We start from the raw sequence: 23176 nt of genomic DNA, 5'->3' as shown, positions 1-23176 counted from the left end.
CCCGGTATTTGCCTCGTCCCTGAAGACCCGGATCGCGGCGGTGGCGACAGGTGAGCGGATCTTCGGCGGCGTTGCGGGACCTTTGCAGCAGTCCAGACCGCCGTAAAGCGATCTGGACTGCTGAATCTGGTCCCCTTACACTACAACTCCCAGCATGCCCAGACAGCCCTTGGCGTCTGGGCATGCTGGGATTTGCAGTTTTGCAACATCTGGAGGTCCACAGTTTGGAGACCACTGTGCCCTTCCAGATGTTGCAAAACTACACATCCTCAGCATGCCCTTACTGTCCAGGCATGCTGGGAGTTGTAGTTCTGTAACATCTGGCCCTTCAGATGTTGCAGAACTACAACTCCCAGCATGCCTGGACAGTTTTGGCATACTGGGAGTTGTAGTTTTGCAACATCTGGTAGGGCACAGATTGGGAACCACTGTATTTGTGGTCTGCAAACTTTAGTCCTCCAGATGTTGAAAAACTACAACTCCAAGCATGCTGGGAGTTGTAGTTCGGCAACATCTGGCTCTAAAGATGTTGCCGAACTACTACTTCCAGCATGCCTGAGAATGTTTGGGAGTAGTGGTTTTGCAACAACTGGAGGCACACTGGTTGGGAAACATTGTCTGTTTCCTAACTCAGTGTTTCCCAACCCGTGTGCCTCCAGCTGTTGCAAAACTATAACTACCAGCATGCACTGATAGACTGTCCATGGGTACACTCACATGGGCAGGGGGCTTACAGTCAGGCTGCAAGTTTGCGATGCAGCAAATTTTGCGCGGCAGCTCAAACACGCAGCGGGAAACTCGCTGTAATCCCCCGCCCTTGTGACTGTACCCTAAAAACACTACACTAACACACAATAAAATAAAAAGTAAAAAACACTACATATACACATACCCCTACACAGCCCCCCTCCCCTCCCCAATAAAAATGAAAAACGTCTGGTACACCACTGTTTCCAAAATGGAGCCTCCAGCTGTTGCAAAACAACAACTCCCAGTATTGCCGGACAGCCGTTGACTGTCCAAGTATGCTAAGAGTTTTGCAACAGCTGGAGGCACCCTGTTTGGGAATCACTGGCGTAGAATTCCCCTATGTCCCCCCCTATGCAAATCCCTAATTCAGGCCTCAAATGCGCATGGCGCTCTCACTTTGGAGCCCTGTCATATTTCAAGGCAACAGTTTAGGGTCACATATGGGGTATCGCCGTACTCGGGAGAAATTGCCTAACACATTTTGGGGGGCTTTTTCTCCTTTCACCCCTTATGAAAAGGTGAAGTTGGGGTCTACACCAGCATGTTAGTGTAAAAAATTTATTTTTTTACACTAACTTACACTAACATGCTGGTGTTGCCCTATACTTTTCATTTTGACAAGAGGTAAAAGGGAAAAAAGCCCCCCAAAATTTGTAATGCAATTTCTCCCGACTACGGAGATACCCCATATGTGGGTGCAAAGTGCTCTGGGGGCGCACAACAAGGCCCAGAAGGGAGAGTGCACCATGTACATTTGATGTGATTTGCACAGGGGTGGCTGATTGTTACAGCGGTTTTGACAAACACAAAAAAAAAAAAAAACACGTGACCCCATTTCGGAAACTACACCCCTCACGGAATGTAATGAGGGGTGCAGTGAGAATTTACACCCCACTGGTGTCTGACAGATCTTTTTTTTTTTTTTTACGTATGCAAAAGTCGTGAAACCCCTGTGGGGTATGAAGGCTCACTTTATTTCTTGTTACGTTCCACAAGGGGTCTAGTTTCCAAAATGGTATGCCATGTGTTTTTTTTTTGCTGTCCTGGCACCATAGGGGCTCCTAAATGCGACATGCCCCCGACCAAAATTTGCTCTCAAAAAGCCAAATATGACTCCTTCTCTTCTGAGCATTGTAGTTCGCCCATAGTGCACTTCAGGTCAACTTATGGGGTACCTCCATACTCAGAAGAGATGGGGTTACACATTTTGGGGGGTATTTTCTGCTATTAACCCTTGCAAAAATGTGAAATTTGGGGGAAAACACATTTTAGTTAATTATTATTTATTTTTTTACATATGCAAAAGTCGTGAAACACCTGTGAGGTATTAAGGCTCACTTAATTACTTGTTACGTTCCTCAAGGGGTCTAGTTTCCAAAATGGTATGCCATGTGTTTTGTTTTTTTGCTGTTCTGGCACCATAAGGGCTTCCTAAATGCAACATGCCCCCCAAAAAACATTTCAGAAAAACGTACTCTCCAAAATCCCCTTGTCACTCCTTCGCTTCTGAGCCCTCTACTGCGCCCACCGAACACTTTACATAGACATATGAGGTATTTCCTTACTCGAAAGAAATTGGGCTAAAAATATAAGTATACATTTTCTCCTTTTACCCCTTGTAAAAATTAAAAAATTGGGTCTACAAGAACATGCGAGTGTAAAAAATGAAGGTTGTGAATTTTCTCCTTCACTTTGCTGCTATTCCTGTGAAACACCTAAAGGGTTAAAACACTGACTGTCATTTTGAATACTTTGAGGGGTGCAGTTTTTATAATTGGGTCATTTGTGGGGTATTTCTAATATGAAGACCCTTCAAATCCACTTCAAACCTGAACTGGTTCCCTAAAATTAGTGAGTTTGGAAATTTTGTGAAAAATTGGAAAATTGCTGCTGAACTTTGAAGCCCTCTGGTGTCTTCCAAAAGTAAAAACTTGTCAATTTTATGATGCAAACATCATAAACAGACGTATTGCATATGTGAATAATAAAAAAAAATATTTTGAATATCCATCTTCCTTACAAGCAGGGAGCTTCAAAGTTAGAAAAATGCTAAATTTTCAAATTTTTCATAAAATTTTGGGATTTTTCACCAAGAAAGGATGCAAGTTACCATAACATTTTACCACTATGTTAAAGTAGAATATGTCAGGAAAAAACATTCTCGGAATCAGAATGCTAAATAAAAGCATCCCAGAGTTATTAATGTTTAAAGTGACAGTGGTCAATGTGCAAAAAATGGCCGGGTCCTAAGGTGTAAAATGGCTGGGTCCTTAAGGGATTAATATTAACCAACAGACACCTAGGAAATAGTGCTCATAATATAATACATTATAACTTATTAATAAGGGAACCTCGAGAGGGGCCACAAAAACAATGAACTTTAGGAAGGCAAAGTTTGTTCAACTCAGAGAAGCCCTTAACAATATAAACTGGGATCATTTCTTCAAAAACAAGAATACTGACACTAAATGGGAGACTTTTTTACAAATATCTTTAAATTCTCACTGTAAGATGTATATACCTTATGGGAATAAAAGGGTCAGAAATAAAAGAAAACCAATGTGGATGAATAAAAATGTTAAGGGAGCAATAAATGACAAAAATAAAGCATTGAAACTACTAAAACAGGACATCAGTGAAGAAGCATTAAAAATCTATAGAGAAAATGTAAAATATGTGCTTAAACATCTTATCCCCTATCCAAAGCATAGGGGATAAGATGCCTGATCGTGGGGGTCCCGCCGCTGGGGACCCCCGGGATCATGCACGCGGCACCCTGTTTGTAATGAGTCCCCGGAGCGTGTTCGCTCCGGGTCTGATTACGGGCGACTACAGGGCGGGCGGCGTGTGACGTCACGCTCCGCCCCGCAATGCAAGCCTACGAGAGGGGGCGTGATGGCTATCACGCCCCCTCCCGTAGGCTTGCATTGAGGGGCAGAGCGTGACTTCACACGCCGGCGCTGGCGTGATGTCACACGCCGCCCGCCCTGTAGTCGCCGGTAATCAGTCCCGGAGCGAACGCGACTCCGCCCCCGTGTGCCGTCACGCCTCGCCCCCTCAATGCAAGTCTATGGGAGGGGGCGTGACAGCTTTGCTCCAGGGACTGATTTAATGGGGTGCAGCGTGCAAGATCACGGGGGTCCCCAGCGGCGGGACCCCCGCGATCAGGCATCTTATCCCCTATCCATTGGATAGGGGATAAGATGTCTAAGCCCCAGAGTACCCCATTAATGACCTTGTAGAGGGGTTGAATAGTAATGTAGCAATCTTTGCAGATGATACTAAACTCTGTAAAGTGGTAAACACAATAGAGGACAGTGCACTATTACAAATTGATCTGGATATGTTGGAGGTTTGTGCTGGGAAATGGCAAATGAGGTTCATCACTGATAAATGTAAGGTTATTAACATGGGGAGGAAAAATCTGGACGGGGATTATGTATTAAATTGGAGAAGACTTGGGACGGCTGACGTGGAAAAGGACTTGGGAGTCTTAGTTAATAGTAAATTTAGCTGTAATGACCAGTGTCGGGCAGCTGCTGCCAAGGCAAATAAAATCATGGGGTACATCAATAGGGGCATAGATGCCCACGACAAGGAAATAATTCTACCGCTGTACAAATCAATCGTCAGACCACACATGGAATACTGTGTACAGTACTGGGCACCAGTGTACAAGAAAGATATAGGGGAGCTGGAGAGGGTTCAAAGACGGGCAATCAGAGTAAGAATGGGAGGACTACAGTACCCAGAAATATTATCAGAATTAGGGTTATTTAGTTTAGAAAAAAGAAGGCTTAGGGGAGACCTAATAACTATGAATAAATATATCAAGGGACAGTACAGAGATCTCTCCCATGATCTATTTATACCCAGAACTGTATCTATAACAAGGGGGCATCCTCTATATTTAGAGGAAAGAAGGTTTCTAAACCAGCACAGACTGGGCTTCTTTACTGTAAGAGCAGTGAGACTATGGAACTCTCTGCCAGAGGAGGTGGTCATGGTGAACTCTGTAAAAGAATTTAAAAGGGGTCTGGATGCATTTTTGGAGAATAATAACATATGACTGCCATATTTGGAGTCAGGAAGGAATTTTTACCTTGAGTAAGAGAGTTTTTTGCCTTCCTCTGGATCAACTCAGGTCATAGGTTGAACATGATGGACTCTGGTCTTTTTTCAACCTTATGAACTCTGTTACTATGTTATGTATGCAAAATTGTTCATTGCCTTGTGTCCTTTTGTTGGCTTCCATTTATATTGCATGACAATTGTTTGTCAATGTATACTTTCTGCTAATAAAAGGCATTTAAAAAATGCTATAAACCCTAATATCTCGGAAACGAGAGGTTGTTTGATCAGGGCCCCCATAAGCTATTTAATAATACTTGTTTTTTCTGGGCGGCGGGTGGGCACAGGTCCTTTTCAACTTTTCTAGGGATGGAATTAAAGGGGTTGACCCATGGGCGCTGTGTGGAAAAGAGCAATAGGATTTGGCAGTAGAAACTGAGCCGCTTCCTCATCTTGATCACCCCATTTGTCGAAATGGCGGGCTCGCCACCATCTTGTCTTTACCTATCTCCTGACTATTTGAGCCAGGAAACGTGTTGAGATACAGCGATCTGCTTCATCAGAACGCATGAGTATCATTTGTTGCTATGACATCTCTTTGAAATGATATCTGGATTGTAAATGAAGTGAGTGTAGCAGGAAAAGATAAGGTTGCCACTGACAAGCGCCTCTGTCCCGAGTGGCAGCCTTTCTCGAAGCAGTATAATAAGCAGTATTAAACAACACAGGTATGTGACCTGATATAACGTGGTCCTCTACCTTCAGAAATTGCAGATAGAAATTCCAACAAGAATTTCTACAAGTAGAAGAACAAGAAGAAAACCAGGTGGCATTCACGGTTAGGTGATTAGGGTCTTCCGCCAACTCCTAGACAGTCTGTGGTGCAATGTGTGTCGTTGGTGGAGACATGATGTCCCAGATGTGCTCAGTCAGATTAGGGTTTGGGGAACGGGCGGGCCAGTCCATAGCATCAATGCCTTCCTCTTGCAGGAACTGCTGACACACTCCAGCCACATGAGGTCTTGCATTGTCTTGCATTAGGAGGAGCCCAGGGCCAACTGCACCAGCATATGGTCTGAGGATCTCATCTCGGTACCGAATGGCAGTCAGGCTACCTTTGGCAAGCATTTGGAGGGCTGTGCAGCCCCCAAAGAAAATGCCACCCCAAACAATTATTGACCCACCGCCAAATTGGTCATGCTGGAGGATGTTGCAGGCAGCAGAACGTTCTCCACAGTGTCTCCAGACTCTCACGTCTAACATGTGCTCAGTGTGAACCTGCTTTCATCTGTGAAGAGCACAGGGCGCCAGTGGCGAATTTGCCAATCTTGGTGTTCTCTGGCAAATACCAAACGTCCTGCACGGTGTTTGGCTGTAAGCACAACCCCCACCTGTGGACGTTGGACCCTCATGGAGTCTGTTTCTGACAGTTTGAGTGGATACATGCACATTTGTGGCCATTTTGCAGGTGGCAGTGCTCCTCCTGCTTCTCCTTGCACAAAGGCAGAGGTAGCGGTCCTGCTGCTGGGTTGTTGCCGTACTGGCCTGTCTCTTGGTAGTACCTCCATGCTCTGGACACTACGCTGACAGACACAGCAAACCTTCCTGCCACAGCTCTCATTGATGTGTTATTCTGGATGAGCTGCACTACCTGAGCCACTTGTGTGGGTTGTAGACACAGTCTTATGCTACCACTAGAGTGAAAGCACCGCCAGCATTCAAAAGTGACCAAAACATCAGCCAGGAAGCATAGGAACTGAGAAGTGGTCTTTGGTCACCACCTGCAGAATCACTCCTTTATTGGGAGTGTCTTGCTGATTGCTTATTCCATTTGCACAACAGCATGTGAAATTGATTGTCAATCAGTGTTGCTTCCTGAGTGGACAGTGTGATTTCACAGAAGTGGGATTGACTTGAAGTTACATTTTGTTATTTAAGTGTTCCTTTTATTTTTTTGAACAGTGTACTATCGGTTACCATACAGCATTTAAGCATGTGACCATCATATCCCTTTACTACTTACTAGCACCTATCATATATTTGCCTTACCTCTCCTCTGGCTGGCACTCCAGGTATACGCTATTGTACCACTTAGCTTATTTTCAGGGAAGTGTCCCGGTGAGAGAGTTAGTATCTATTCTTAGTAAGTGAGGTAGTTTACTTTAGTATAATATTAACGGGGTAGGTTCCTGAGCGAACGTTCACTCATCAGGACGTTCACTCTGTCTAGGGCAGGTTGAGTGCAGGGGTATCTATCGGGCATTGACAGGTACCCTGGCCCCTACCCCACCCTGTTGTCCCTCCAGTCTCCCATCTCCTGAGTCAAGGGGTTACGGTGAGAGATAGTCAAATTGATACCTTGCAGACATCACTGTTTGTTTTCATTAAAATTGGCCACCATAGCGCTAACTATTTGTATTGAGTCTGTGGTGTTATTTTTTGTGGCTTAGTGGTTTTGTGACTTGTCTTTGTGCACTTATCACACAGGTGTGTTTGTATTGTGGTGTTATCCCTGTTGATTACAGGTGTTTTATATGGATACTGAATAAATGTTAAGTTTTAGGTCTACAAATGGATGTTGGATTTTTGGTCGGTAGACACGTAAATGGGTACTCCGTTGCTCAGCGTTTGCAGCAAACTGTTCCGAACGCTGGAAACGGGAGCTCCTGATGTCAAAGCCCCGCCCCCTCATGACGTCACGCCCCATCCCCTCAACGTAAGTCTATGGTAGGGGGTGTGAGACTGTCACGCCCCCTCCCATAGACTTGCATTGAGGAGGTGGGGCATGATATCATGAGGGGCGGGGCTATGACGTCAGAAGCTCCCATTTCCAGCGTTCGGAACAGTTTGTTCCAAATGCTGAGCCGTGGAGTACCCCTTTAATTATCAGATTTTTGCTGCTTACAGAAATCCAACTTGCCCAGTGCTTCTCTCCCACGAGATCAGCTGTTATTAGAGAATAGAGAGGTCCCCATATACGTAAGACAGATGGTCCCTTCTAATATGTACAGTATGTGGGTTGATGGTGTCTAGTCACAATGTTTTAGCCCCCTAGCTCTGCATTAGAACATTGAGAATAAGGAAAGCCTTGACAGTAGCATAGAAGCTGAGTTGTCCTGTCCATGCTGGCACCATTCTCAATTCCTGCAGTAAACTGTGCTTTGAAGATACATTTGGTGCTCAGGACATTGATGGGGTCCATGCACCTGTCAGAAAACTATTTTAGACCCCTGCTCTATTTCCCATGTTTATAAGCTTTAATTTCTTGCGAAAAGGCTGATATAGTAGGAAATAAACATTCTGACACCTCCCACGCAATGACAGTAACTGTTCTAGGACTGGAAGTAGTTTTTATACTTTAGTGAGCAAAGAAATAGGTCACTGGCACTATAAATGTGCAGATCATCTCCAAGATGGACTAGTAGTAGGCTTTATCTGTTGGTATGAGGGGCCAAACTAAATATTACAGGGCCACAGGCTGCACACCGAGCCGACCTGGTGGAGGAATGAACCTTGATGACTTACAGGTATCATACCGACCGCTCTCTTCTGTATAATAGATTCTGTACAAACATTGACATGGCAGTATTGGGTAAAGCGTCAGTAAATAAGTAGCACTGGCTTCTCTGCTGGGCTGTGCTTGTGTGCCTACAGTTAGCAGTGCCGCCTCCCTTGTTTGCAGTTACATAAGCAATTTAAGAGCATCTGCACAGTGTCTACAGTTTATAGTCAACTCTTCAGAGGGTTATGCTGGAATGTCTGGATAACCACCAACACTGTGTATCTTCAATGCCTCAAGTACCAACAGCTTGTTACTGCACGGGGGACTATAACATTTGTTTGAGCTCTCCTATTTTATTCTTAAAAATGTGAACATTGGGTTTCATGTGCCAGAACTAGGCCATTGTTACCCTTGATGATGTATGTCTATTAGATTGTAACACAGATGGCCACGATTGACAGCGCTCTGATGCCCTGACAATGTTCAGCAAAAGCAGAAGTGATCCAGGTGCTTTAGCCAAACCTCACTACAACATGGTAATGGATGGATGGCCAAACTTATACAAGGTGTCTCAAAAGTAGATGGATCCAAGATGGCAGCATTCAAGAAGGCCACCATGTTGGTGACTATACACTTTCAATAGTTGTTGGCAGAACAGCTGTCTCACCCAAATTTTCATGTTTTCTACTCTATAAACAGAGGAGAGGTGAGCTGCTGCCAGATAGCTCTACCAACAGCTTATCTCTCAAAGAACAGTAGGGTCGGACAGTTGAAATCCAACATGCCCAACCCTTCTGTCCACTGATATCATCTGTCCGCGGAGAGTGAAATGGCCATTATATACTTCAGGCAGTTGGCTGGTCCTGCAGACGTTGACGTTTTTGAGGACCATAACATTGGATCACTATTTGCCACTATTGTTGGAGACTGTGATGTTTCACAGCAGGGCACCAAACCGTTTTAGTTTATAGTCTAGTGATTTTACTATACCTCTATTTAGACCTGTATGTTGAGTCTATATAGACTTTTACATTACCTGAGAAATGATTACTGGTTCTTAAAAGGACATGTCAGAAATGAATTTTAATGCTATTATTCAAGGAAACCAACTGATATGTAGCATATAATTGTGATATGCAGCTTATTCTTTGTGCCTCATGAATGGATCATAAGATCACGATGGAGATCACCAGCCCTCAAGTGACCTAATAACACTGCATTGGGATGAGTTTCAGAGATGTGAAGTCATCTTCCCTGTGTAAAGCTTTATGTACATCCAAGAAGATGGTCAGGAAATGTGTTCACATTAGAAGATGGTAATGGAAGCAGCTCGCTGATGCCGCTGGCAGTGATGCAGCATAGATCTACAGAGAATGTCTTAGGAGCCTTAGAAGAACCTCTCCTTGGGTGCTGCAGTGATGCTCGTGTCTGTGCATCGTTCTGGTGTTTCACACTTGAAAATGGCCGATGGCAAGTTGGATCTGGTGTAGGTGGTGTTATCTGTAGGCTCGGTTATGGAGCACTTTTACAAGTAGTGGTGTTCTGCATATTTCTTATATTTTTATTGACTAGGTTGGGATCTACCCTTAAAGTATTTATTTTCTTATTTCTTGGTACTTTCTTCCTGTGGATGCTGGATTATGAGACCTTTACTATAGCTTGAACTATTTTCATTAAGAAAAACTTTTTGTAAAATCAAAGACCTACGTCTGAACCTGTTACATGTATTTATTTTCCTTCCCACATCTTTATTTGTTCCCATTTAATGTAAGCCATGTAGAAAAGTTACTTGATTCATTCACTTCATTGGTATTTTTGCAGAACGGTGCCTTAAACGTGAACATAAATGACCTATTATTGCTTGTTTCATTACAATCCTATGTTCTTGTATTTATTTTCTGCATTTCATGTAAATCTTACAGGATATATGTTTGTTTTCAGCTTGAGTGACAGTTTTTTCATGGTGAAGGGAGCTGCCCTCTTCCTGCAACAAGGAAATAGCTTCCAAGGACAAAGGAGTCTTCTTCACTTGCACAAGAATGCCGGTACGGGGTGGCCGTAAGGTCAGCAGCTTTCTGGGGGGATATAGGATAGATACGGGCTGTGCTGCTAATTGTGTTACTTGGGTCCCTTGGGGCAGATCACATGCATACTTGTCAGCGTGACAGATGTTCAAGGACCTAACCTTCTGCAACACCCCTACTGCTGTTAGCTGACCTCATGGGAAGATGATGTCACTATTGTCTGAACTGGAACTTAATGGCATGGGAGTTCAAGAGCAAAAATCTGTCCACTCCTGTTCTTGGGATCTATATAATGTAGCAAGTTGTACTCTCTCAGCCCAATAACCATTATTACTTGAGAATGAGGACTAAAAAACATGGCACAGAAATGGTTTCTATCCATACCTTCTAAAAAATATATATATATATCTCCTATCTATCTATCTATATATATATATATATATATATATATATATATATATATATATATACACACACACACAGAGTCCTGAGTAAAATGCTTTATCAATATTTAAACTCTGTGAAAAAAAGGGGGTTAATCTATTAATATGTAAATGTAGTGGCTTTGCCTTTTCACAACTCATTGGATCATGTCAAATTAAAGGGGTACTCTGCCAAAATACATCTTATTCTGAAAGATAGGGGCTAAGATTTCTGATTGCGGGGGATCTCTGGGTTTGCAGCAGCGTGTTCGGGGCATCACACCATGCCTCCTCCATTCATGTCTGTGGGAGGGGGCGTGACTGCTTCCTAGTAGCCGTCACGCCTCCTCCCATTGATATGAATGGAGGGGGCGTGGCAGCTGTAGTCGCCAGTCACCCACCATGGAGTGGAGTCCGCTCCATGCATGGATGAATAGGGTGCTACGTCGGAGATCGCGGGGTCCCCAGTGGCAGGACCCTGGCGATCAGACATCTTATCCCCTATCCTCTGAATAGGCGATGAGATGTTTTTCAGTGGAGTACCCCTTTAAGATTGGTTTTGCGTTCACTACTATGTAATAATAGAAACCAAAGAGCTGGAAAAGTGGCGCACAACACATGAATTGTATATGTACTTATTGTGGAAAGACATAAAATAACTTACAGTTTCACCATTTCAGTTTAGGGGCAAATAGAAAAGTCCCGAAAATCCTTTTTAAACAATATTAGTGTCCAATAAGTTACCCAACCTAGGTGGATGGGTAATCTAGAGAACATCATAATGCCAAGACTTGTTTCCTTCTCCTAGAGATAGAATGGGTTTATTTCAGGGGTTGTCAGCAAGTCTCATGATCCTGCCCCTTTAAATGGGCTCTGTCACTTTAAAAACTTTTGAAAGGTCTCTGGGACATGTAAAAAAAAATTTTTTTTTAAAATCAGTCAGGGTCTTAGTGCTGAGAACCCACCAATCAGGAGAAGAAATGGGGATAAGTATGTAATAGTGCTCTTTACTCCTCAGCTCTCATAGGGGCAGCAAGACAAAGATAGCTCAGGGGTAAAGTGTGCTACTGTGCGCTTATCTCTACTCGTTCTTCAGATCAGTGGAGTCTCAGCACCAAGACCCGACCAATCATTTATTTTTTTAAAGACAGGGACACTTTAAGTAAAATAAGAGCCATGCACAAATTTGTTAGGAAAAAAGTTTCATAAATATAATTGAGATATATATATATATATATATGTATATATATGTGTGTGTGTGTGTACACACGCACGCACTGTGGGTGTCTGTATTGAGATAGAGATACAGTGCAGTCATTATGTGTGATGATGACCTTTTCTTTCTAGGTGACCTACCTCAGCACCTTCAGGTTATGATCAATCTTCTTCGAACTGAAGATCGCATTAAACTAGTAAGTCTTTTTTTCTACAATAAGTTGCTATAGCATGACTTGCAGGATAAAGACATAATTATGGTCAAGCGTGTGACTACAGAGTGCCTGCTCCATTGATCTTGATAAGTGCATTATACAGCTCTGTTTAGTTTGAATACAGTGTAACCATCTCTTTCTTGTTTCCTACAAGTGGGGCTAAAAGGAAAACGGTCATCTGTTCACCCAAAAGGAGACCGACTCAACGTGAATATTCATTGTTCTGGGTCATGTGAGCGCTCATGACTCGTGACGCTGAATGTTCAAATTGAGCTGACTGGCCCGCCTTCAGCGCGCAATTCACTGATAATGGATGCTGATCTCAGGAGGGACGGATCTCCGGAGTGAAACTATGTGTTTAACCCATTAACTCCTCATCGGTCTCCTGTTCACCCGCACCATAACCCAGTGTATTGGGTTTAATGTGGGTGAACAGATGACTGTTTTCCTTGTAAATAATAATGAACCCTACAAATAGGTCTTTTAAAATTATATGTGTTCACTCTGGGCCCATAGCAACCCTGTATTTAATCTACATTTTCCTGTAGATTAATATTCTGAAATAACCCAACTACAGTATTATATTTTCTTGGCAACTGTGGAACGTATAGGACTACTGATATATGGAAGATGTAAATGTTATTTATGACATTGTATTTTCTTAGATGATAGCCGGTGTCGTGTCTTGTTCAGGGGCACATGGAATGTGATAGCTGATGTCATGTATTAATGCTGTAAATGCATTATTTTACTGTATTGATGACTTATCCTGCAGCTTTAAACAAAAACACACACACGTACATACTGTATAATGCATTCAAACCTTTTTTTATTTTTTTTTACATTTTGTTAAGGCCTTGTGCTAACCTAATAAAACTATTATTCCCTATCATTCTGCACTCAATATTCCATAATGAGAATGTAAAAGTAGAATTTTAAAATTGTTTGCAAATTTATTAAAAATGGAAATATAATTTGGCATAGACATGGACACTTTTCTTTACCACGTGAAATTTGGCTCTGGGGGGTCTCCCATTTCCCTTGATCATCTTTGATATATTTCTTTGCCTTGTTTTGACACAGCCCTGTCTATACAAGGTCTCACAGCTGACAATGCATATCAGAGCAAAAACCAAGCCATGGTGGAAAGAATGGCCAGTAGAGCTCAGAGAAAGGATTGTGTGGAGCCCCAGAGAATTGTACAAAATACATTTCTGGATCACTGAAAGTTCCCAAGAGCACAGTGACCTTCATAATTTTTAAATGAAAGAAGTTTGGAACAACAAGGACTCTTCCTAATTTATCGGAGGAGAAAGGCCTTGGTAATAGAGGTAACCAAGAGCCCAATGGTCACGTTGGCTGGGTTCCAGAGATCTTGTGCCCAGAAGGGAGACACTTCCAGAAGGTCAACCATCACTGCAGCACTCCACCAGTTGACAGAAAGAAGCTTCTTCTCGGTAAAAGACACATGAAAGCTAAAAAGCTTTAGGTGCAAAAATGCACCTAAATGACTGTCTCCCTACCATCCCTACAGTGAAGCATGGTGGTGGCAGCATCAGGCTGTGGGGGTGTTTTTCATGCAGCTGGGACAGGGAGACTAGTCAGAGTTGAGGAAAATCGGATCCAGAGTGCTCTGACCTAAAAGGTTCACCTTCTAACACGGCAACACAGCAGAGATTTAGGAACAGCTCTGTGAATGTCCTTTAGTGGCACAGTCCTGACTTGAAACCAATCAAACATCTGGAGAGACCTAAAAATGGCTTTCCACCCATTCCAACCTGACAGAGCTAGGGAGGATCTGCAAAGTAGAATGGCAGAATATTCCGAAAGCCAGATGTGCAAACCTTACGGGATCATTCCCAGGAATACTGGAGACTGTTATCGCTGCCAAAGGTGCTTTAACTAAGTACTGAGTTAAAGGAAATCTGTCATCAGAATCACCCGAACTAAACCTGTTACACAGGCTTGTAGTGCGGGTGATCCTGATTAAAATGCTTCTTACCTGGTTAAAAATGGTTCAGCGCTTCTTAAGATATCTATATTTTTAGTTTTCTGTTATTCCCTGGCTTGGGGCTCAGTGGGAGGTGTTATCTCGGACTCGGCCACACGTCATTGTAGCTGGGCGGAGCTGCCGCCCGGCTCATGAATATTCATGACCTTATCCTCGCAGTCTAACTCCTTTTTCTAGGTCTGGTGGGGAGGGCCGCGCATGCGCCGCGTTCCGTATACCCGGAAGCGGCATTCTCCCCCCCGGCTTCACTCGAGCTGCGGCCCAATACAAGTAAGAAGACGGGCTGCATGAGTGAAAAGCCGGGGGAGAACGCCGCTTCTGGGTGTACGGAACGCGGCGCATGCGCGGCCCTCCCCACCAGACCTAGAAAAAGGAGTTAGATTACGAGGATAAGTTCATGAATATTCATGAGCTGGGCGGCAGCTCCGCCCAGTTAGAATGACGTGTGGCAGAGTCCGAGATGATAACACCTCCCACTGAGTCCCAAGCCAGGGAATAACAGAAAACTAAAAATATAGATATCTGAAGAACCGCTGAACCATTTTTAACCAGGTAAGAAGCGTTTTAATCAGGATCACCCGCACTACATGTCTGTGTAACAGGTTTAGTGCGGGTGATTCTGATGACAGATTTCCTTTAAGGGTCTGAATACTTATCTCAGTACAATATTTTAGTTTTTTCTATTCAATAAATGTGCAACCATTTGTAAAATTGTTTTCATTTTGTCATTATGGGGTATTGAGTACAGACCGACTTAATTTTAGCGCAATGTATCAAAACGTGTATATTCCTTGCTATCTGCATTTTGGGTTAAGTTTCTAACAGCTGTGCTTGATCCATCGCACTATGGACACCAGAGTTGCCTAATGGCCCTTACTAACTTCTAGTAGGGCTGTTGTGTTCACTTAAGGTGTCCATTATTTTGATGGAAAAATAACACTATTTTTCCTGTTGAAAACAAAGGCGGCTTTGATGCAGGTGTGAACACAGCCAATGTTAGTGTTACTGCTAAGTGTAAGAGCATCTGTTACCATAAAAACCTCTTATGTTTGGGGGCTGTAAACTTTAATCCATGAACCTCATAAATGAGGGAGCCTGGACCAGATCATAAATAAACACATGGCGGCAGATGCTCTTAAAGGGGTACTCCACTGCTCAACCTTTGGAACAGACTGTTCCGAACGCTGGAGCTGGCGCCGGGAGCTTGTGACGTCATAGCCCCACCCCCTCATGACATCACGCCCCGCCGCCTCAATGCAAGTCTATGGGAGGGGGCATGGCAGCCGTCACGCCCCCTACCATAGACTTGCATTGAGGGCCGGGGATGTGGTGTCATGAGGGGGCGGGGCTATGATGTCACAAGCTCCCAGCGTTCGGTACAGTTTGTTCCAAACGCTGTGCAATGGAGTACCCCTTTAAATCCATTGTCATATGTATTTATTGGACATCTCTACAATAGCGGTATGTTTGTACTATTATTCAGGCTGTCCGTCTAGAGAGCAACTGGTCAGACCGTGTGCGTTACATGGTGGTGGTCTACAGTAATGGGCGCCAGGACACAGAGGAGAATATTCTACTAGGGGTAGATTTCACCAGTAAAGAAAGGTGAGCTGTGCCACAGTACAATGTCATACTTGTCTCCCTAAATTCTACATTTCCAGTAGATAGGAAATAGCTTTAGGGGGAGATTTATCAATGTTGTCTGTGAGAAGCAATTTTTTATGTTGTTTTTTTTTTTTTTTTTTTTGCGTTACTTTTGACGCCTGTGCGCCTTATTTAGCAAAAAGGCGCATGGACTTGATAAATATTGCATATTTTTTAAATTACCTCAGAACGTGCTGGAAGCCGCCAAAAGCAGTTTGTCTTGCCCAGTGTCACAGTAATTTTCCACTAAGGGAACTTGATTTAGTGATAAATTACTTATTTTCCTTGGTTTTCAAAAAGTTTTTACGGTAAATTCCCATCTTGAAGCAATAATTATTTATTAATTAGTTATTTTTTTACAACATTAAATTGTATTTCTTCAGTTGTAGACCTGGATGAGCAAGATGTCTCTGCTGGCCCATCACACGTTAATTTCTGTGAGGAGAATGTGTGAGCGGGCTCAAGGAAGCGCGCTTTCCACAGAAAAAAATAAATAAAAAATGTGTCTGATGCAGAAATAGAAATTTTAGTTGATTTGAATTTTAAGAATTTGATCCCCTAACAAAAAATATTCATTAAATATGTAATGCTAATGTCCCAAAAGAAACATTGAATTCAAGCTGTGTTTAAGATGTTCTGTGCCCCTTATGTACTAATATCGAGTAGTGTGTGGTAAACTATCATGCTTTATAAACTCTGCTTGATAAATTAAAATTCTTTTTTTGAGCAAGGGCAGTTTGGGACATCCAGGGTGGTAATTCTACCCCCCCCCCCCCCCCCCCACCCTTTTTAATACGCCACTCATTCAGCCAAATTATTTTAATTTTTTTTTATGCATTAACCCTGGCTCATGTCTTATTTTTCTTTCAAACTATAATTAAAAAGATGTTAGATTTAAAACATGCACATCTGTACATCATCTTAATTTTTGCAAATTAAAAAGAGGTAACTTAAAAAAAAAAAAAAAAAAAAAAAAGTGAGCCAACAAATTTAGTTACATTTAAAAAGAAAAAAACAAAAACATAACCAAACATGACACACAGTATTCTAACACATAACCTTACGTAATTAGAGTAGTATAAGGCTGGGTTCACACCACGTTTTCTTAAATACGGTTCCCGTATACGGTTGGGAGGAGGGGGCGGGGCTTAATCGCGGCGCCCGCACTCAGCCGTATTCGGGAACCGTATTTAATGCAAGTCTATGAGCCGACCGGAGTGAACCGCAGCCTCCGGTCGGCTTCGTTTTCGGCCGTATGCGGTTTCCCGACCGTAGGCAAAAACGCGGTCGACCACATTTTTGCCTGCGGTCTGGAAACCGCATACGGACGAAAACTAAGCCGACCGGAGGCTGCGGTTCACTCCGGTCGGCTCATAGACTTGCATTAAATACGGTTCCCGAATACGGCTGAGTGCGGGCGCCGCAATTAAGCCCCGCCCCCCTCCTCCCAACCGTATACGGGAGCCGTATTTAAGAAAACGTGGTGTGAACCCAGCCTTACAAGGAACTAAACTGTACGAGGGTTCTGCACATTTATTTTTGATATGCGCCCCTTGATGCGCTAAAATTAAAATGACGCATATAGTAAATATCTTCCACTGCATAAGTCAAAACAGAATTCTGCTTCTCGCAGCCATTTATGTTAAAATGGCATATAAGTAAAAGGCGCATTTTTTTTTTTTGCTTTGCACAAAAAAATGCGCTTTTTCATGGCAAAAGAATGAGGGGAAAAGCTTGATACATCTCCCCCTTATTCTAGGAATCAATGATAAAATAACAAAAATTAGTTCATCAAACTTTCTTTATAGGGAATAGGTCATTAGAAAATGAATTATTGTTTAAATCAAGCTTTTATGTTAAAGGGGTTATCCAGGAATGAAAATAAACAGAGCTAACTTCTTTCAAAAACAGCTCCCTGTCTGTCCCCAGGTTGACTGTGGTATTACAACGTGGCTCCATTCACTTCAGTGGAACTGAGCTGCAGAACCACACTTGAACTGGAGACAGAAAGGGAGTGGTTCTTGAAAGAAATTAGCTCTGTTTTTCTATTCCTGGAAAACCCCTTTAACCATATTTTTTGAGAATTGTAATTTTAACCCCTTCCCGACCTATGACATACCTGTACGTCATGGGTGGCAAGGTGTTCCCGACCCATGACATACAGGTACGTCATGGACATTACTGCCGCTACTCGCGGCATCCCGCAGTGCCCGGTAAGATGGTGGCTATCACTGATAGCCAGCCATCTTACCGTGCGACCACGGGGGGTTTCGTCCCCCACCCCCCCCCCAGCGATCGCTGCTATCAGCTGGTCAAATCTGACTAGCTGATAGCAGCGTTTCGCTATCAGAATACTTAGCAGCGCGGTGTGTGAGTCCCGATCACGGGGATCGGGACACACACCGCTCTGCTAAGTGTCCCTGACCCGTCCCCCGGCGTCACTTACCCGTCGGAGCGGTGTCCCGAGCGGTCCCGGCGTCCTCCGTGCGGTCCCGACGTCCTCCAGGCGGTCCCGGCGGCGCTGCGTCCCGGAGGTGAGTTTCCGGCAGCAGTGCGGCATCTTCATTGGCAGCAGTGAGATCGCCGTAAAGCGATCTCACTGCTGCCTCTGAGAGTTTCAAAACTGCAACTCCCAGCATGCCCAGACAGCCTTTGGCTTTCTGGGCATGCTGGGAGTTGTAGTTTTGCAACATCTGGAGGTCCACAGTTTGGAGACCACTGTATAATGGTCTCCAATCTGTGCTCTTCCAGATGTTGCAAAACTACAAATCTCAGCATGCTCAGTCTGTCCAGGCATGCTGGGAGTTGTAGTTCTCTAACATCTGGAAGAGCACAGATTGGAGACCATTATACAGTGGTCTCCAAACTGTGGACCTCCAGATGTTGCAAAACTACAACTCCCAGCATGCCCAGACTGCCCAAGCATGCTGGAAGTTGTAGTTCGGCAACATATGATCCTTCAGATATTGCCGAACTACAACTTCCAGCATGCCTTGGCAGTCTGGGCATGCTGGGAGTTGTAGTTTTGCAACAACTGGAGGCACACTAGTTGGGAAACATTGTCCGTTTCCTACCTCAGTGCCTCCAGCTGTTGCAATTGTTGCAAAACTATAACTCCCAGCATGCACTGACAGACCATGCATGCTGGGAGTTGTAGTTTTGCAACAGCTGGAGGCACACTGGTTTGGAAACACTAAGTTTGGTTGCAAAACACTTGAAAGTTTATTACTTAACTTAGTGTTTCCAAACCAGTGTTCCTCCAGCTGTTGCAAAACTACAACTCCCAGCATGCACGGACAGCCAAAGGGCATGCTCGGAGTTTGCAACAGCTGGATGTTTGCCCCCTCCCCCCAATGTGAATGTACAGGGTACACTCACATCGGCGGAGGTTTACAGTGAGTGCTGCAAGTTTGAGATGGCGCAAATTTTGCGCTGCAGCTCAAACTTCCAGCGGCAAACTGGCTGTGAACCTCTGCCCATGTGACTGTACCCTAAAAACACTACACTAACACTAACCTAAAATAAAAAGTAAAAAACACTACATATACACATTATCCCTACACAGCCCCCCTCCCCCCAAAAAATGAAAAACGTCTGGTACGCTACTGTTTCCAAAACGGAGCCTCCAGCTGTTGCAAAATAATAACTCCCAGTATTGCCGGACAGCCATTGACTGTCCAGGCATGCTGAGAGTTTTGCAACAGCTGGAGGCACCCTGTTTGGGAATCACTGGCGTAGAATACCCCTATGTCCACCCCTATGCAAATCCCTAATTCAGGCCTCAAATGCGCATGGCGCTCTCTCACTTTGGAGCCCTGTCGTATTTCAGGGCAACAGTTTTGGGACACATATGGGGTATCGCCGTACTCGGGAGAAATTGCCTTACAAATTTTGGGGGGCTTTTTCTTCTTTAACCCCTTATGAAAAGGTGAAGTTGGGGTCTACACCAGCATGTTAGTGTAAAAAAATAAATTTTTTACACTGACATGCTGGTGTTGCCCTATACTTTTCATTTTCACAAGAGGTAAAAGGGAAAAAAGACCCACTAAATTTGTAACGCAATTTCTCCCGAGTACGGAGATACCCCATATGTGGGCGCAAAGTGCTCTGGGGGCGCACAACAAGGCCCAGAAGGGAGAGTGCACCATGTACATTTGAGGCGATTTGCACAGGGGTGGCTGATTGTTACAGCAGTTCTGACAAACGCAAAACAATAAATATACATATGTGACCCCATTTTGGAAACTACACCCCTCACGGAATGTAATAAGGGGTGCAGTGAGCATTTACACCCCACTGGTGTATGACAGATTTTTGGAACAGTGGTCTGTGAAAATGAAAAATAAAATTTTTGATTTGCACAGTCCACCGTTTCAAATATCTGTCAAACGCCAGTGGGGTGTAAATACTGCACCCCTTATTACATTCCATGAGGGGTATAGTTTCCAAAATGGGGTCACATGTGGGGGGTCCACTGTTCTGGCACCATAGGGGCTTCCTAAATGGGACATGCCCCCCAAAAACCCTTTCAGAAAAACTCACTCTCCAAAATCCCATTGTCGCTCCTTCCCTTCTGAGCCCTCTACTCCGCCCACCGAACATTTTACATACGCATATGAGGTATTTCCTTACTCGAGAGAAATTGGGTTACAAATTTTAGGGTGATTTCTCTCCTTTTACCCCTTGTAAAAATTAAAAAATTGGGTCTACAAGAAAATGCGAGTGTAAAAAATGAAGATTTAGAATTTTCTCCTTCACTTTGCTGCTATTCCTGTGAAACACCTAAAGGGTTAAAACACTTACTGAATGTCATTTTGAATACTTTTGGGGGTGCAGTTTTTTATAATGGGGTCATTTATGGGGTATTTCTAATATGAAGATCCTTAAAATCCACTTCCAACCTGAACTGGTCCCTGAAAAATTACGATTTTGAAAATCTTGAGAAAAATTGGAAAATTGCTGCGGAACTTTGAAGCCCTCTGATGTCTTCCAAAAGTAAAAACTTGTCAATTTTTTAATGCAAACACAAAGTAGACATATTGTATATGTGAATCAATATGTAATTTATTTGGAATATCCATTTTCCTTTCAAGCAGAGACTTTCAAAGTTAGAAAAATGCTAAATTTTCAAAATTTTCATGAAATTTTTAGATTTTTTACCAAGAAAGGATACAAATATCAGTGAAATTTTACCGATAAAATAAAGTAGAATATGTCACGAAAAAACAATCTCGGAATCAGAATGATAAGTAAAAGCATTCCAAAGTTATTAATGTTTAAAGTGACAGTGGTCAGATTTTCAAAAAATGCCCAGGTCATGAAGGTGAAAATGGGCTGGGTCATGAAGGGGTTAAATGTTTCAGTTTCCATTCTGGCCACTAGGCCTAAAATGAAGCTAAGACTTCCTGTTCTGAACAGATCCTGTTCACAGTTGTCTCCTCCCTATCAATACTGACTATGTACATAATACAGAGAATTACAGTGAAAGGTGACACCAGTATAAAGAGAACAGAGATGCACATAATAGCTGTTGCTCACAGCTCAGTCTCTCCCTCACTGTATAATGACCTCTGAAAAGTTCCCAGTGCATGCCCTGACCCCTTTTCTATTCATCTGAATAGGACAAGTCCAGTCTATTTATTGCCCATGGGTCCGGCTGTAAAGCATATATCTAAATGCTGTTAAAAAAAAATTGAGGCGACATAGCAACCTCCATAATTATGTTCAAAAACAGGAAAAAAAAAACTATATAGAGAATTACATTACAAAAAAAGAACATGTTTCAGTATCTGGCTCTAATCAGTAAAACATTCAGGTGATAGATTCTCTTTTAGGGTAGGTTCACACCTGCCATATTTTGTTGCGTATTTGCTGCATATTTTCCTACCCATTGAAGGCAATGATTTTTCTACCCATTGACTTCAATGGGTAGGGAAATCCGCAGAAGCAAAATATGGCACATGTGACCCTATCCTAAAGGAGTTTTCCCATCTCCAACATTTATTCCCCAGCTATAAATGTCTGATAGATGTGTGTCCCACCTCACCTTGCACCTATGTCGAGAACAAAGTTGACACATGGTATTTTGGTCAGTATTTGGTCCTCATTTTGGTCAGTACTTGTAGCAACATCAGAAGTGGGTCCAAAGCACAGAAACACTGGCAAATCTTGTATTTTCTCTGTGTCTACTCCACGCCTAGTTTTGGTAAGAATCTTGACCAAAATAAGGACCTTATAATGACTAAACTGCTGCATATTAACCCAGCCCGATCAGTGATAAATGAAGTAAACCTTCACTTCAGTTTTAGGATTAGCCTGTAAACACACATTTGTGGTTCCAAAAGATAGGTTCCTGGTTACAGACAATCTTCCTGTTTTTTTTCTTTCTGCTAGTAAAAGTTGCACCATCGGCATGGTTCTGCACTTGTGGAGTGACACCACCATACGTTTGGATGGGGATGGGTGAGTCACTGTACACATTCATTGTGTTTTTTTTTTTACAAATGTTGAAAATGTTAAAACATGTGTTTACTCCTATAAATATGCTTTGTCTTTCAAATCTGCATATTAATCATTGCAGGAATGTGATATGTGCGCCTACCACGCCTGTTCATTCCTTAGGAAAAATTCTTACCCAATTTCATACATTTTTTTGGACAGGATCTGTGGCCTCTTCTAACCTCTGTCCTCTGTTATACTTACTACTGAATAGCCAACTTGTATGTGAACCCAGCCTTAAAAGGGTACCTCTCATCAAAAAAACTTTTGATATATTATAGATTAATGTATGCAGAATAACTTTACAATTGCATGTTATTAAAAAATATGCTTCTTTCTATTTAATTTTCCACTTTGAAGAAATGACCACTAGGGGTCTCCCTACCAGTCCTGGCAGCAAGCATTTCAGACTCATGCTGGAGTCCTAAACACTACGAGCTGCCAGTCTGCTTTGTTCACAAAGGAGAACACTCAGAGCTGCCAGCCTGCTTTGTTCACATCCTGTTTGGCTGTGAACAAAGCAGGCTGGCAGCTCTGAGTGTTTAGGACTCCAGCATGAGTCATAAATGCTTGCTGACAGGACTGGTAGGGAAAAATACAATAGAAAGAAGCATATTTTTCATTAACATGTGTGGCAGTGTGGCAAGGAAAGGGTGTATTTCCCTTGCTATCTCTGCAGAATGCTCCACCTGTGGCCTGATTAATGAGGTATCAGGAAGGGAAAGTGTGTGTTTAAAAGCTAAAGGAACAGAATGGTTGAGGCTCTTCCTAGGAGACAGCATGTGGGCTGTAGGGAAGAGACAGAGGCTGCTGAGGAGTACACA

The 23176-nt window shown here is 43.1% G+C and overlaps 1 protein-coding gene across 1 annotated transcript in view; it reads left to right on the top strand.

The window, feature by feature from the left end:
- The window catches only part of SSH1 (slingshot protein phosphatase 1), a 73922-nt gene that overhangs the window by 33283 nt on the left and 17463 nt on the right, over window positions 1–23176 (top strand). Inside the window, exons 3-6 of the mRNA XM_056528787.1 lie at window positions 10265–10368; window positions 12117–12181; window positions 15694–15815; window positions 22248–22316. Coding sequence (XP_056384762.1) covers window positions 10265–10368; window positions 12117–12181; window positions 15694–15815; window positions 22248–22316 — 360 coding nt within the window. The remainder of the gene's footprint in view (window positions 1–10264; window positions 10369–12116; window positions 12182–15693; window positions 15816–22247; window positions 22317–23176) is intronic.

This window comes from Hyla sarda, chromosome 1 (assembly GCF_029499605.1).
Source record: "Hyla sarda isolate aHylSar1 chromosome 1, aHylSar1.hap1, whole genome shotgun sequence".
In the NCBI taxonomy this organism is placed as follows: domain Eukaryota; kingdom Metazoa; phylum Chordata; class Amphibia; order Anura; family Hylidae; genus Hyla; species Hyla sarda.
Note: the sequence above shows the minus strand (reverse complement) of the source record. Positions and strands in the feature narration are given on the sequence as shown.